This window comes from Parasteatoda tepidariorum, chromosome 7 (assembly GCF_982258835.1).
Source record: "Parasteatoda tepidariorum strain Cologne lab strain chromosome 7, Ptep-v5.0, whole genome shotgun sequence".
NCBI lineage: Eukaryota > Metazoa > Arthropoda > Arachnida > Araneae > Theridiidae > Parasteatoda > Parasteatoda tepidariorum.
The window spans coordinates 11,063,614-11,079,302 of record NC_141761.1 but is presented as its reverse complement, the minus strand read 5'-3'; the positions used below and the strand labels follow the sequence as shown (position 1 = coordinate 11,079,302).

The 15,689-nt window shown below is 28.5% G+C and overlaps 1 protein-coding gene across 6 annotated transcripts in view; it reads right to left on the bottom strand.

Annotated features, from left to right (window-relative positions):
- Window positions 1-344: 344 nt before the first annotated feature.
- The window catches only part of LOC122272235 (uncharacterized), a 66,932-nt gene continuing 51,587 nt past the window's right edge, over window positions 345-15,689 (bottom strand). For 5 of the 6 annotated variants that reach the window (XM_087167307.1, XM_087167308.1, XM_087167310.1 and 2 more), the window contains 3 exons: window positions 14,391-14,594; window positions 9,428-9,588; window positions 345-3,688 (listed from right to left, as the gene is read on the bottom strand). In XM_087167307.1, the coding sequence (XP_087023433.1) occupies window positions 3,284-3,688; window positions 9,428-9,588; window positions 14,391-14,594 (770 nt within the window). In that variant the 3' untranslated portion in view covers window positions 345-3,283. Of the gene's footprint in view, window positions 4,573-9,427; window positions 9,589-14,390; window positions 14,595-15,689 lie in introns of all 6 variants that reach the window. The other variant, XM_087167311.1, reaches the window with a different exon arrangement.

Here is a 15,689-nt window from a genome sequence, read left to right as displayed (position 1 = left end):
TGGAGCACAATCAGCCCTGTTACAGCCAAAAATTCCTTCAATATTTATATTAAAATTGTTTATCCATCAATATTTATATTTGTTATCGAAGACAGTCCTGATAAATAATTTAATCAGAAAAAGAACATAAAAATAAGTTAAATTAATATAATGTAAAAACATTAAAAATGCACATCAGTGAAAATAAATAAAATAAAAAAAGTATCTGGTAAAAGTATCCTTTTTAATGCTCTCGTTAGCTTTACAACTCTTTGTTTGGAATTATAAAGTTGTAGTTTATTTAATCGAAAAGTGTACGAACTAGAAAAACAACTACTGAATAGTAAAAATACAACAGAAGACAATTATAATTAAACAAATAATTTTATTAAATAATTCCATACATTAAAATTTGCAGAAAGCTGACAAAAAAACAGCTTAATAAGTGCTCCTATGAAAATTTATATAGAGACATTACAAAATACCAGATAATGGCACTTCACAAAAAGTGACATTTTCAATAGGGAGCTTATGTTTTAAAAGTGTATATATTTATAAATTCTCTATACAAGTATATACAGAAACGTAAGTGGCACCGATAAGAAGGAAAAAAAAAGAGTGTAATTGATACCAGATTGTCTGCAATTTTTAAGCAATATTGCACAATAACAATATTCATATACAATATTGCACTTTCAAAAAAAAATGTTTTTTTAATTGAAAATTAGGGTTGGCAAGTCATAATAATAATAAATAAATGCAGTCAAACCCTACTACAGTGAACCTTCAAGGGACCGAAATTCCGCAAACAATTTTGACTAATCTTTTCAAACTCCCCCCTTTTATTACACATTATTTAAATAAATGATCCATAAAATGAAATAAATGACTGAAAAATAATACATAGAAACAAAAATGAGTTGACTTCAATTTTTTATTACTTGCGTAACAAAAAAATGAGTGATTTTTAGCTAATAAGCAACATCAGATATGGAAACACTTTCAACTGATCATTTTTCATGAATTCACGTTATTCCGCTTTTTAAACCCAGTCATTCGAGCACATAAAAGTAGTCCCATCCACTTTGACTTGGAGCATTTGTCCAGATACTGGAAGATTGATGCTTCTTTGATTGCTGAACCATTTCAATAATGAAGGAAACAAGAAAAAATGCTTATTGCAACATTTCATGCCATTGACTGTTTAAAAAATCGGTATATTCTTTTATTTTGAAGAAGAAGTTTCAAAATTATTATGAATATGTGTTATAAATGAAGAAAGTAAATCAGTCAAAGACAGAGAAAAGTTCATAATATCCGACTTCCTCTTTTTCTTTAGTTCACTATATCCACAAAAAATAACATTATACTCGGGTAGCAAGACACGGGAGCGAACATTTGGTTCACTATAAACCATGTTCACTGTAGCAGGGTTTGATTGTAATAAAAATAGTTTTAAAAAAAACAGCACTCTGAATAATTTTTGATCAAAACTATATGACATAATGGTTATTATTTAAAAACAATACTATAATGAAAGAACATAAAATTTCTGGTTAAAATTATTATATAATGACTACAAACTAATCATCAACATGCTCCTAAATTTGTGAAGGCAACTATTTTAGAAATGAGATATCCAATGAAACATTTAGATTAGGAAAACGAATATTACATCAGGATATGTTTCATTCAAATTAATAGTTCATTAAAAAAAAAAAAAATCCAGATTTTTTTTCAAGAAGATTTATTAAAGAACCAAATAAATAATGAATATGTGAAGATAAATAATTTTGACAAAACTAAAACACTTTAAAACATGAAAACACATTCGTCACAGAGATGGTACACTTTAAATATGAAAGTGTAAAGCCTTAGAAGAATGTTTAGGAATCTCTTTAAATGATTTTAAAAGAAGCTACATTTGATGAATCGATTTCTAACTGGTTAATTCACTTTAAATTTGATGGACAACAGTGAGATTGATAAGTGTTCAAGTATAAAAACTTGATACACATGCAGATTACTTAAAGTGGAGAAATACAATCAAGCGAGATTGTATTTTAATAATAATGACAAAAAATAGTTATAAATATTTTTTTTTTCAGTATGACATATGATGACTTTATTCTTATGTGGTGAAATGGAGATTCACAATTCTTGAACAGAATAATTTTCTCACAGACAGATCTCTTCATAAATTAAGAATCTTTCTCCTCAGAATTACAAAATGATAGGACGTTGCTAAGTATTTAAACAAAGCTGTTTTCGTCAGGAACAGCTAAGGGATAAAATGAGCAATTATCCTTCAAAAAAAAAAAAAAATTAGAGTAGATTTATTCGGTAATGTTTCATTATTGATTCCCTCGAGTTACATTTAATACTTAAATATTATATAACTCTTCATTTTAAATACTCTACCTTATTTTGAGAAATGCCTTAGATTAATATAATTTCTTTAAAAAACAGTTTATTGATAAGTGGCTACATTGCTTTGATTGGTCTGTAACAAAACTTCCTTATTTTTCCCTATACTAAGCGCTAATAACACATTCTGCAGACTTTAATTCATCAAACTTACCAAATTAGTGAAAAAAATTTCAATGGTCAGATCAAACAAATATTACTCGTTTGAGACTGCAAAAAACATTAAATTCAATGCATATTTTTGATCTAGGCTAAGACTAAGCTTTAAGGGGACTTATTCTTTTTTCGAGTTTAAAAGCTTGGAGATTCATAACGATCAGTCAATAATGGTAAAAAAGTACTTTTAAGTTCCACAGAAAGAAAAGAAAAAAAAAATACACATTTCGAGATTAAGATGAAAACTCAACATGGAAAACAAATAGTTAAATATTTACTTCGATGACAGAAAGGAATTAGGCAAAAACTTAAGACTGATACGCAACATGATTAGGAATATATGAATATATAAAAACAGTGCAATTTCAACTTTTATTTCAAAAATTTAAAAAGACACTTATTTCAAGGACTCAATAATTCTTATTTATAAACTTTAGTACAGTTCATGAAATTTTTTAATACAGCAGTTGCCAACCTTTTTTCTTAGTTGAGCGGATCTATAATTTTGTAAAAAAAAAATTTTTTTTTGAGGCTTGCTAACTATATAATATGCAAATATGTTAGTGATGTGGCTATGTCACTAGGGTCGATACAGCAGACCCAAAAACTGGCATCTCTGCTTCTGATGAGCGTCAGTATTTTATTACTCGAGGCAATTCTACAAACCATAATTCTTAATCTCCATTTGCAATTCAGAAATTTCAATAATGAACTTCTTAGATTATTTGTTTATTATTTTCTTAGAGGTTAAGACAGGGTATCTGCTACATTTTAGATTTTCAAATTCATGACTTAACAAACTTATTATTTTCTTCGACAAAGAAGCAACAATAAATTTAAAAAAAAGTATCATAATAACATTCATTGAAATGATAGGTAAAACCAAAACTGTTATCCTCTGTATCTTCATATTTGTAGATTTTAAATTTAAAAAACAGAGTAAAGAAAGAGTTGAAGCAATAAAATAGCTGGAAAAAAAATACAAAAGCAAATTTTTTTTTTCTTTTTTGCTGCAGAATTGTATTCTAAAGATGCTTTTCCGGGAAAGGAAAGAAATACTCCTGATTTTTCTGTCCTTATTTCGGAATTTTAAAAAAAAAATTCGCCAATGACTGTCTTGCTTCAGCTAGAATTTGAAATTGATAAAATAAAAATAATAATAAATATTTAGAAATCATGAAAGTTTAAAAGATAATTCGCTCTAGAAATGATGTTTTTTATTTTATTTTTTGAAAGAACACCATCATTTTTAAAGAACATGATAAAAACATTTTATATTTTAATAAAATATGACTGTGAGTGGAGGTTTTGTTAGAAATTCACATACTTGGAACACCATGAAATTGGGGGGGGGGATAAATTCCATTTTAAAAATTAGATTCTTCGGCCACCTAAATCCATGACATTCCATGATTTTTTTAATAGTTTAAATCATGACAAATTTTGTTTAATGCCTAAATTCATGACTTTCCGCGATTTATCATGACTGCGCAGATACCCTGTAAATATTATACAAATGGCCAGTTGCAAAATTTCAAATATTAAACACCATTAGTGAATATTTGACAGTCTTTTACGGTAACATATATTCCAAACAAATCCATTTCTGTAATAAATTAATCAGTTTCGTAGACTTACAATATACACAATTGGAAGGGAGCATTTAAAGTTTCAAATAAATACCATATTTACAATATAATTAATTACATAACTTTTCAGTAAAAGAATTTTGATTAAGTTAAAAAAAAATAATAAACAATTGTGATTAGTAGTGGGAGGTAGTATGCGTATTTTACAAGTAATGCCCAAAAAGACAAAAGAAGATGAATATATTATTTCAAATAAATAAAAGAACATGTGCTAGTATTTCATTTTCTTCATACAAATAATATGTTGAGTTACTATGAAGCTCATGGTTATTTTTCAGTATATGGCACACAACGCGTCCTTCATCTTCATCAAAAATAAATAAATAAAAATGACACTCTTTCACATGGAAGTTGTGAGACTCTAAAAAATTAAAAATGAAGTTTTTGTCAGTAAAGGATATTTCAAAGTGAAAGAACAGTTACGAGTTGATCTACATAGACCACCCCAAGACCATCCAGTCTAAGAATTGCCTCTCTTAAGACAGTGGTGGGGAAACTTTAAGACGGGCCATTTGTAATAACTAGATAATTGCAGAGGGCCAAAGAATAATGCTTAATCGTTAAAAAATTTATGTGTTCCATAAACATATACATATATTATTACATACACTTATTATTTTAATAGTAAAAAAGCAAAAGGTAAGAAAATTATAAGCACAAAATATAAAATGAATTTAGTGTAGTTCTTGATGTGAAGTATTATCACTTTATTTTCTGGTGTCATTACTGGTTGATGGTGCATGAGAAAAATGAAATTGAGACTGTTTCTTCTAAATTTCATCATAGTCCGGTTCCATTTGCGAAGCAGAAATTCTTAAAACTGATGAAAGCTGCTCATCTGTAATTCTGTTTCTTAAAGAAGTTTTCCTAAGCTTCATTGTTGAAAAGATTTGCTCGCATATATAAGATGAGCCGAACATTGTCATTATCTTCATTGCATGAGTAATTAGATTTGGGAAATTATCTGGACTTAAATTTTTATAAAATTCTAGTAATGGTACTGTATGAAAAGTTTGTTTCAGGAGAGCATTACAGTTCAGTTCTATTAACTCAAGTTGAAATTTTGCATCAACTTCTTCATAATTAACATTGAATGGGGTCGCAAAAATACTAAACTCTGGTTTCATTTTTCTAAAGTCCTGAAATCTCCTTTCAAATTCTGAAGATAGTTTTCTCAAATTAATTTCGTATTTTTTAATCTTATTGTTTGATATAGTGAATTTTAAAGATTGTATTCTTGGAAAATGAGAAAAATCAGATTTAGAGATCTGATTAGCAAATAATAATAACTGTAATTTAAAACTTTTCAGGTATTGCCAAATATCGTGAAGAAACTGATTTTTCCCTTGCAATTTGAGATTAAGTATATTCATGTGTACGAGAAGGTCTGTGAAAAAAGCGAAATCAGAAAGCCATGTTTCGTTTTCTAAGACATCAAATTGATTATAAATGTCTTTATCAAGAAGAAAATTCACAATATCGTCTTTTAAATCCCAAATTCTTTCAAATACTTTTCCAGCACTTAACCAACGAACTTTTGAATAATACAGGATATCGGAATGCTCAGCATGTACGGACTCCAAAAACTGTTGAAACTGGCGATATAATAATCCTCTGGAACGAATCACATTTACTAGTTTTACAACAATATTAAGCATATGGTCAATATCTAAAGCCGATTTACAGAGAGCATCCTGATGTATAAGGCAATGCAAAAAAACAACATCATTTTCCGGATACTTAGAATTAAATTTCCCATCAAATCCTTGATTGATTCCAACCATATTAGGAGCACCATCTGTAGTTACATTACATAACTTATCAATAGGTAAACGAAGTTTATCGATGCAATTTTCAAATTCACAAAATATATCGGCACCAGTCATTGTTCCTTTCATTGACTGCAGCCCTGCAAGTTCTTCTGTAATTTCAAAGTGGGCGTTGATTCCTCTTACAAATATGAGTAACTGTGCAGTATCGCTGATATCTGTACTTTCATCCATGGTAATTGAATAAAAAATAAATTTTTGAGTTTTTGTAGTCAGTTGTGAAATTAGATTTTTATCAATATTTTCAATTCTCCCGGTGATTGTTCTTCTTGAGAGAGACAGTGACTGAAAATCATTTTTCTTTTCAGGGCACATAATATCGCACACATCTATCATGCACTGCTTTATAAATTCACCATCTGAAAATGCTTTATAAGATTTAGCAATATTATAAGCCAACACATAACTGGCTTTCGTAGCGCATCTTTGAGAATGATTAGCTCACTGAAATAATTGTTGTTGACTTGATAAATTTTTTATTAAATCTTTCGATTTAATTTTTTTCACCTCTTCACTTAACGATGAGTAGGAGTGGTTTTCATGTTTGCTCTTGAAATGGCGTTGAATGTTATATTCTTTTAAAACTGCAACAGTTGTTTTGCAAAGTAAGCACACAGGTTTTTCTTTAAATAAAGTAAAGAAATATTTCCACGTCCATTTTTCTTTAAAAACTAGACATTCTGAATCCACTTTTCTTTTTTTAACATCCATTTCAGACGTTACCTACTACGGAGAACAACACCCAGAAACGCAATTGACGAAAACTTACTGCTAACTAATGCTCTTGCGCGGGTGTTCGCGCGGGTCCTCTTAAAATGAAATTATAATTTTATTAAACTTTTATAACGTTTATACAAAAATTGTAAAGCAGTTTGAAGCAAAGGAAATAAGAACTAGAGCAGACGCAAATCGCGAAGCTTTTTGGCTGTGATTGGTCAATTCATTTTCATGTGACGTCACAGTACCCTCCTCTTTGGATATTCATGGGCAAAATTCTGTATTCATGAAATTAAAATAGTTCTTCAATATTTTGATAACTGTCAATTAATGGCCAATTATATTTTGGAGAACTTCGTGAATTTATATTTCCCAGGCAAGATTGAGTTCTATTTTGGAAGATTAAAATTGCCACTCGAGAGTAGGAACGAAAATCAGTTTAGAACTGCTTTTGAGTCTTCGGCCCACGGACTATTGAGGCAGTGGGAGTTTCGAGGATTACCCAAACAATTACTCGAGTCACAGCGTGTCGTTGCAGATGACTGACTAAGTCGCTAACTAACTGATCTTCGGGCGACCTCGCTTGTATTTATACCTACCTGCAAGGATTGCTCGGGAATTGGATTTTTCCAGTTCTTTCGAGAAAACAGAACAATGAATCAAAAATGCGAGAGTGTCTGGAAGTTTCGAGCGAAGATGAGTCATCTGTTTAGGTCGGATGGATTTGTCCAGAATACTATTGTGGTTTGAATATCGCCGCAGGTAGTTTTTATGCGGGTCGTCACATTACGAAGTAAGAACGCGTTCAAACATTCTCACGACGGCACTCTTAAACGGGCGGGATTAAACCTTTCCGCGGGCCGTATTTTCCACATCACTGTCTTAAGAAGTCACAGATATAACATTCCAATCTGATTTCATATTAAACCATAGTTATCACTTTGCAAATTAAATTTTTATATAATATACATAAATAGATTTATAATTAATACATATATATCATTAAAATTCCAAAAATATCTTATTATGTCCCCAAAGTATTTAGGCTCTCGATATAACAATATATCCCTTTATGACACTATATTTATTGGGTCCCCAAAATATTGTTGTAGCGAGGTTTTACTGTATAAGTAATCAAATCTACAATAATACACATAATGTTGCAGGGTTCCTACTCTTTCAACAGAGCAAAAATTAAGCAATTCTAGGTACTTTTTTTGAAAAAATTAAGGACTTTTTCGAAAAATTAAGGATTTTTAAAAATAGAGTGATTTTTTAACATTGAATATACATATGCCATCAGTGACAGTGCAAATTATTTATCTTCCTAAAAAAATCAATAAATGAAAAAAACAAAAACAATTTTATCATAATGTAAGCACCAATATAATTGCATTAATTAACAGGCTCGGCAAAGCATTACCAGGGAAATCTGCTTATCCTTAAGAAATAAATGTAATAGTGTAACAATCTAAAACTTTAAAAAAAATATTAATAATGTAACAATCTAAAACTTTAAAAAAATATTAATAGTGTAACAATCTAAAACTTTAAAAAAATATTAACATAGCAACAAAACAAATTATAAATGGTGACCAAATATTTAACTTTCTTGTTAGAAGTAAATCATGCCTTTTTATTTAGTACTCAGGAAAATACCTAATGGGATGAAAAACCTAGGTGGGCTGTGATTTTTCAAACTCTGTTTCTTACAAATCTGTTTAGTTTTTAGTACAATCATGAATTTTAAAAAATGCTACTGCTTTCTATAAATGTACAGTTACTTATTACACATTGAATTATTATAAAAATTATCTAATTAGAGATTTTAGGAAATAGTTTTCGTTATGGATTCTAGTTCAATTTTTTTTCTTCTGATACTTCTGTTCTTAGCGTTTTACTTAATCCCTATATGCAGATGCATTACTAGTAGAACTTAAGTTCTTGAATTCTGTCAATTTTGAAGGTTAATGTGGGTCTTCTACTTAGGTACCTTAAACCCCCCCCCCCAAAAAAGAGCACTATCTCTTCCATGTGCAGTATTCCCCTTGTCCACACTATTCTTTTCTTTTAGAATGCTTCACTCTCCTCATAGAGTGTTATTCTAGGCAAAGGGCAGAATATGTTAATGAAAGAACATATATAAATGAAAGGATATGTTTTCTTATCATTGCCTGTAGCTCCCCCCTTCCTTTACACACATAAATTTTTGTCTCTCTAAAATGCTTTACCCTCCATGCATGGTCTAATTCTAAGTGATAAAAGAAAAATTGAACTGAAAAATTGTTTCTATCAACCATAGTGATGCTAAAAAATTAAGGACTTTTAAAAACCTTGATCCGAAATTAAGTACTTTTAAGGGCCCTTATTTTCCAAAATAAAAATTAAGCAATTTTTAAGGACCATACGAACACTGCATTAACAAAGTTGAAACAAGTGCAATTTTAATACTTAATTCTACATTGGTATATAATTAATATTAATACTATTATGCATAAATTAACTGTTAAAAAAATAAAAAAATACACTTAAGTGATATCGAATATTGCAAACAAAAACTCTTGAGAGCTAAGGAAGATTATTTTAAAAGATTATAAAAGCAGTTAATTTTATTACTCAACCATATAACTACGTAATAATTTCAGAATAATATTCAGTATCAAATCTTACCTCTTCTAAAGAGTGGTTATTTAGACTTTCAGTGGGTAACATATTTGTTGCGAGGGAGTCGCTAGAGAGCTGGCTGTCGCTTCTTTCGGCTCGCTTGTGACGGGGCAGATCCATTTCAGGAGAGTCTCCTGCCGTACTCATGTCCGTATAAAAACCACTCTCTGTCAGTGAAGAAGAAAGATTGCATTCATATTACAGCAGAAGAACAAAAATTTTGACACATGAATTATATAAATCATAATGCCTATCTTCAGATCTGAAACAGCTTTTAAATAACTACATAGCTGCAGACATACATACGAAAAAAATTCTGGTAGATTTTACGAAATATGAATTTCACGCTAATTATTGCTTAATATACTAAATATTTTACACATAGGGAATTTTTATAGTCATCAAAAAACTGCAATATTTTCCAGTCATGATTGGCATTAATAGGCTTGAAATGTTGTGTATTATGTTTAATCATAATTTTGAATAGTAATAGGCACTTCATTCATAAAAAATAGTTAAGATTTGATTTTTTAATTCATTTAAAAAGGGAGTTCTCAAAAAAAAAAAGTTTGAAACTGATTTCTATACCCTAGTCTCACTTCATTATATGTTAGAAATATTTATTTAAATATTCAAACAAGCAAAAACTCTATTTCAAAAAGGATTTTTTATCTTTCTTTTTTTGAAAAACTGACTCAATTTTAGGGAATTTTTCAAAATTTACAAAAACTCGGAGAATTTTCTATTAAACCAGTAGACCAGGAGAAACTAGCAAAATCCAGTTGTCTACTGGAAAATCCAGTAGAGTTGGCAGCTATGTAACTACAAATACCCATTGAAATTTAATTGCTGCAACTTAGATAGGACTTATAGACAGGTTTTTTATATCATGTCTTTAAACGTATGTACTTAATACAGGTTATTATGTACGATAATTGTTTTTCAATAAAGTTTACTCACCAACCAATCTCTTAACACTATTTTTAAAAAATTCCAGAGTATTTTATTTTTTTCCTTTTGTTATGAAGAGTTCTGAGAGTAGAATAACAGTTCAGAACAAATTTGACTTATTTTCATTCAAGATAAACAGATTAAAAAGATTTAGGATAAATTTGGTTAAAGAGGTCAATTTGGCCGATTTAACTGCTTTATTTAAACTTAATTTATTGCACTTAATTTTTATCACCTTTCATTAGGCTAAATATACTACTCAAAATTGTTACGTCGAATATTTTTATAAAACATTTTATAGTACAAAAAATACAATTATGAAAAAGAAAATTGAAAATTTTTAACGAAGATCTTTCATATATAGGCAACTTATAGGTGCTATCAGAAATTTTTTTGTTTCTATAAATAAAATGGTTTAAAAGAAATTTTCAATGTTGTTAGCATATTCTTATTAACCAGAAAATTACATGGAACGTTTTTCTAATTAAAAACATCTAGATTTCGTGAATTGTCATGAGCATAAAATTAAAAAATAAATATGTATAGGTATTTATTAACTAGAATTATTTATTTATTCATTATTTAAAGGTAATATTTATCATCCCTTCTCAATATTATTCTCTACTGCTATTATATGATTATTATTATTCTAACTTAAAACTAAAAGTGTAATTATTTAAACGTAATTCTGTAATATTACATTATGCACACAATATTTTATGAAAAACATATCAGGATTAAAATTAAGTTTAAAAATAAAAAAAAGGTATATTTAAAACAAAAGTTAAAATATTATTTTATAAAACAAATTAATTAAAACATTAGGAGTATTTCATAAAGACTTTCTAACTACTAATACTAATAAATATTATTCAACAACAATTGAAAAAGAATAACTCAGGAGTGGAGAAAATTCTCAGAGCCTAATAATTCCTCAGAACATAGATTTCATTTTTGAAATTTCCCTTAAAATTATTGTACCTTATTTTCTAAACTTTATAAATTAAAGTTTTAAAGAAATAATTACTTAGAATGCAGTTCAATAATTTCCCTTGAAATTATTGTGCATTTTTTATAAAGTTCAGAAATTAAAGTTTTGTTAAAAAAAATTAAATACAATTAAAATTTTTTTACATGATTTTACACAATTCTTGAATAAATTGGCATGTGTGTTAAAAGTAATATCAATCAAAATATTGGCTTATACAAACCATAAATGAGCAAATTAACATTAAAAGTTATTTGTATTCTGTTTAATATGAAAGAAAAAAATATGGCATAAAAGTTACTAAAAAAAATTATGTTAAGTCAAACAATGAAAATGTATACTTTAATATTTAAATGATGTCACCTTTCCAATGGTTTATTTGACTTAATACTGAATTTTTAATTTAAGATTTATCAATAGTCAGGAAATGAAGTAGTCTAATTTTCTATAAGATAAAAACACCCAAAAGCTATTTCTCCTTATGCATGCTATTAATGATCTGATGAAAATGATATTTTTGACCATGTCTCAGAACTCTCTTAAAAGGGTTTTACAAATTGGCATTTCATAAAACAATCTGTTATCATTCCGCAGACATTTAATTTCTGGATTTCAAAATTATAAGAAAATTTAAAGAAATTTACTGGCTAGATAGTTTTACTTTCAAATGAAATTTTTTCTTCTTCTATGTACAGTTACTTTTTTGGAGTCTGATTTTCTTGCAATAAATGAAAAGAATTGGAGATCAAGGATAAATCGGAAGTCGTTATGGAAAAAACTTTCAGAAGAAGGCATTGGCCCACATTGGGCTGTCTGGCCAACTATGATGATAATGCAGTTATTTTAAAACTAAATTTTTTTCAGACATATTTCTTAAATAGTTTACCATGGAAACTTTGTTTCTGTTTTTAATAAAAGTTAATAATTCTGCGACTATTTTGGCCTTCAGTTAATAATTGAGTGTGAAATGAAGTTTGCCCAATAAAATAACATTGTTTTAAAAACCATCTGTTTTAATAACCATGGATAAAAGCATTGAGAAAACCACATGGATTCAGTGGGGAATCATGGCTAACCGAGAAAAGCAAGACTCCACATGGATTTTATACGTTGTTGATCGAAATTCACTTTAATTATTGTCAATCTTTAATTGAAGAAGGATGTTTTTTTTTACCTAAAAAAACCTATTATGCAGAAAAGTTTGTTTTCAGGATTTGCCGAAATCACAGCAATTCCTGATGTATGACTTACTACTGCACATATATGTATGTATCAATATTATGGGTGATATTTTTGCTGTTTGAAAAACAAATTAGCAGGATTGTAATAAAGGCTGAAATCTGTGACAGACACAAGAATAACCAATTGCCAAGAAAGAGGTCAATGGCAAGGCCAGATTTATGGAGATCTCTAGATGTAATTATTCAAATGTGCAACTCAAATTTCAAGTGTTGTAATAATATTGTTTGAAAAATAGATTGTAAAAAAAAATTAATTAATTAATTCAACAACAAAAAACATGAGAAATTTTGTAGAAATATCTGCCAAAAAAATTATTGTAACTCTGTGTAGGCTTGCAATGAAATTGGCACAAATTGAGTGCACCAAGAAGTTACTCAAATTGGTTAGAAGTTATAAATTTTGCACACTGGGCATTAGAAATACTGTAGTTCAGTCAAGTTTTTTGTGGGAAAAATTTTGCAACGAAACTCTTTTTTACAATAAAATTTTTTACATTGTTATTTTTTTTTTTTTTTTTTAATTCTCTAAATTAGACCAAAATTTCCCCCAGGAGTGTCTGGATATTCCTAAAACTTTGTTCACACGATTGGATATATTCTGAAAAAACTGACTTTAATTTTATTCATATTACTTGCAACACTACGAAACATGCAAATAAAAATTCAACATCTAATTATTGTATTAGTAATGCATGCAAAAGAGTAAATCATATCATACTTTAACGTTATTTAATGCTTTAACATTATAAATATACTTTATAAGAATAACACTAATTTGTTTGCAATTAAATGAAGACAAACTGAGGTAATATATTTTAGCAATTAAGAAAGTATCATTGAAAATAGAATGGACTAAAAAAGACTAAATTGGCGGCATACATGTGTTCACATAAAATAATATTTTAGAACTAATGATTTAATGATAAATAAAACAGGGTTCCCACTCAATTTCAGAAAAAAAAAATGAACTTTTCCAGGTATACCAGTTAAATTGTAATGATAATTGAAACCCTATTTTCACCAGAAAATTTTGATTCTTTTATTTGTAATGTGAAATGTTAGATTTTCTGTGCAAGAAAATATTATAACATGAGAATGGATGGTTTGATTAAAATGCGAAATTTTCGCAATAAATAATTGTAATAGATGTTAGAAATATTTAACTTGAATCTCAATAACTGAATACTGTTACTGACTATTTTAAGAATATATAACTAAATACTGTTACTGATTATTTTCCAGGTATGATATAGGAGAATATTCCAGGTTTTTGTAAAATAATTGTAACTTTCCCTGATTTTTGGAATTAAAATCAAATTCCTTGACAATTCCAGGTTTTCCCTGTTCTCCCTGACCCGTGGGAACATTGGCAGACATATAATGTCTGGATTTCAAAATTATATGAAAATTTTAACAAATTTATTGGCTAGATAGTTTTACTTTCAGAACAAATTTTTTTCTTCTTCTATGAGCAATTATTTTAAACTATAAGTTTTTCAGACACATTTCTTTTAAATTAAATGAAAAAATATTAAATAAAATTTTTATACACAATACTATCATTAATAACATATAAAAGGAACGCTTTGTATCGAATACAGTATACTCTCGATCCGTAATCGTACTAAAAACTGTAATAATTAGAGTCAATCTGTAATAGTTAGCATCTCTAGTATAGCAATATTCTAATTATATCATGAGTTTGGACGGAAACACTAAAAGCGTTCATTAAAATCCAGATTAGAAGTGTAATAAATTATGAATGTGTAAAGTACGGAAGAGAAATCACCTGTTGAACATTGAGACTGTTGGGTGAGAGATCTTTGCAGGGGTCGAGGGCTGTCACCGGGTTCGAATCCGAGGTTGAGTGTTCCGAAGAAAGGGAAGGGAGACGACTGGCTGCTGCTGCTGGACGAGGAGCAAGAGCAGACTGAGATCATCGAATTCCTGTCTTTCCTAGACTCAAAAGTGCCTGATCCCCGATATCGAGGGGCTGTCAAAAGAAGGAACTAGTTGTACATAACATCTAGAGGTTTATTGAAATTACACACTAGACATCAACTATAGGGCATTTTATACAGTGACCACTTTTTAAAAATTGAACATACATAACTGCCAACATGGATAGGAAAAAAACCCAGTAGATTTTAAGCAATATAAATTTCACGCTAATTGTTGTACTAAATAATTGTATGTACTAAATATTTTACACATAGGGGATTGTTATAGTTATCAAAAAAGAAAAACTGCATTATTTTCCAGTTCTGATTGACATTACACATACTTTAAATGTTGTATATTATGCTTAACTCATAATTTCGAACATTAATAGGCGTTAAATTCATCAAAGATAGTTATAAGATTTCCTTTTAATTAACTTAAAAAGAGAGTTCTGAATAAAAATAACTTGAACAAAAAAAAAAAGTTTTGAACTATTTTTTATAAATGAGGTTCGCATCATTATGTATTATCAATACTTATTTAAATATTCAAGTAAGGAGTAATCTGTGCAAAAATTCTATTTCAATGAGGATGTTTTTAGGAAATTTACTCAATTTTAGGGAATTTTCTAAAATGTACAAAAACTAGGAGAATTTTAATTAAACCTGTAGACCAGGAAAATCTGGCCTAATCCAGTATACATATTTTTGGAAGCATTTCTCAAAATATGGCTTAGAAAGTTCATTTCTTTAAAGAATAAAATTTTTAAACATAATTATAACAATAAAGTAACTATCGGTGGCGATTGGTAAAGTGACAGAATTTTTTCCGGCTCTCTGCGACAAGTCTCTCTAGCACTATTATCTTTCTGCAAAATACTTCTAACAATAACAATGCTACTAATTGAAAGTAACAAAAGTGTTGTGTTTATAAACAAAAAACCTATTTGGATAAAATATATTGTATACAATTTTCTTTAACAGAAAATGCAATTTTTTTTATTCTAATACTGTAGGTGATATTCTTTGTAGGGGATAAATGCACTAATTTTTTTTACATCACATTAAAAATAGCAAGATTTTTAAAAAAATGCAAAAATCAGCAGTGATAAATGACGAAAAATGATTGAGAATACTCAGGATGCAAG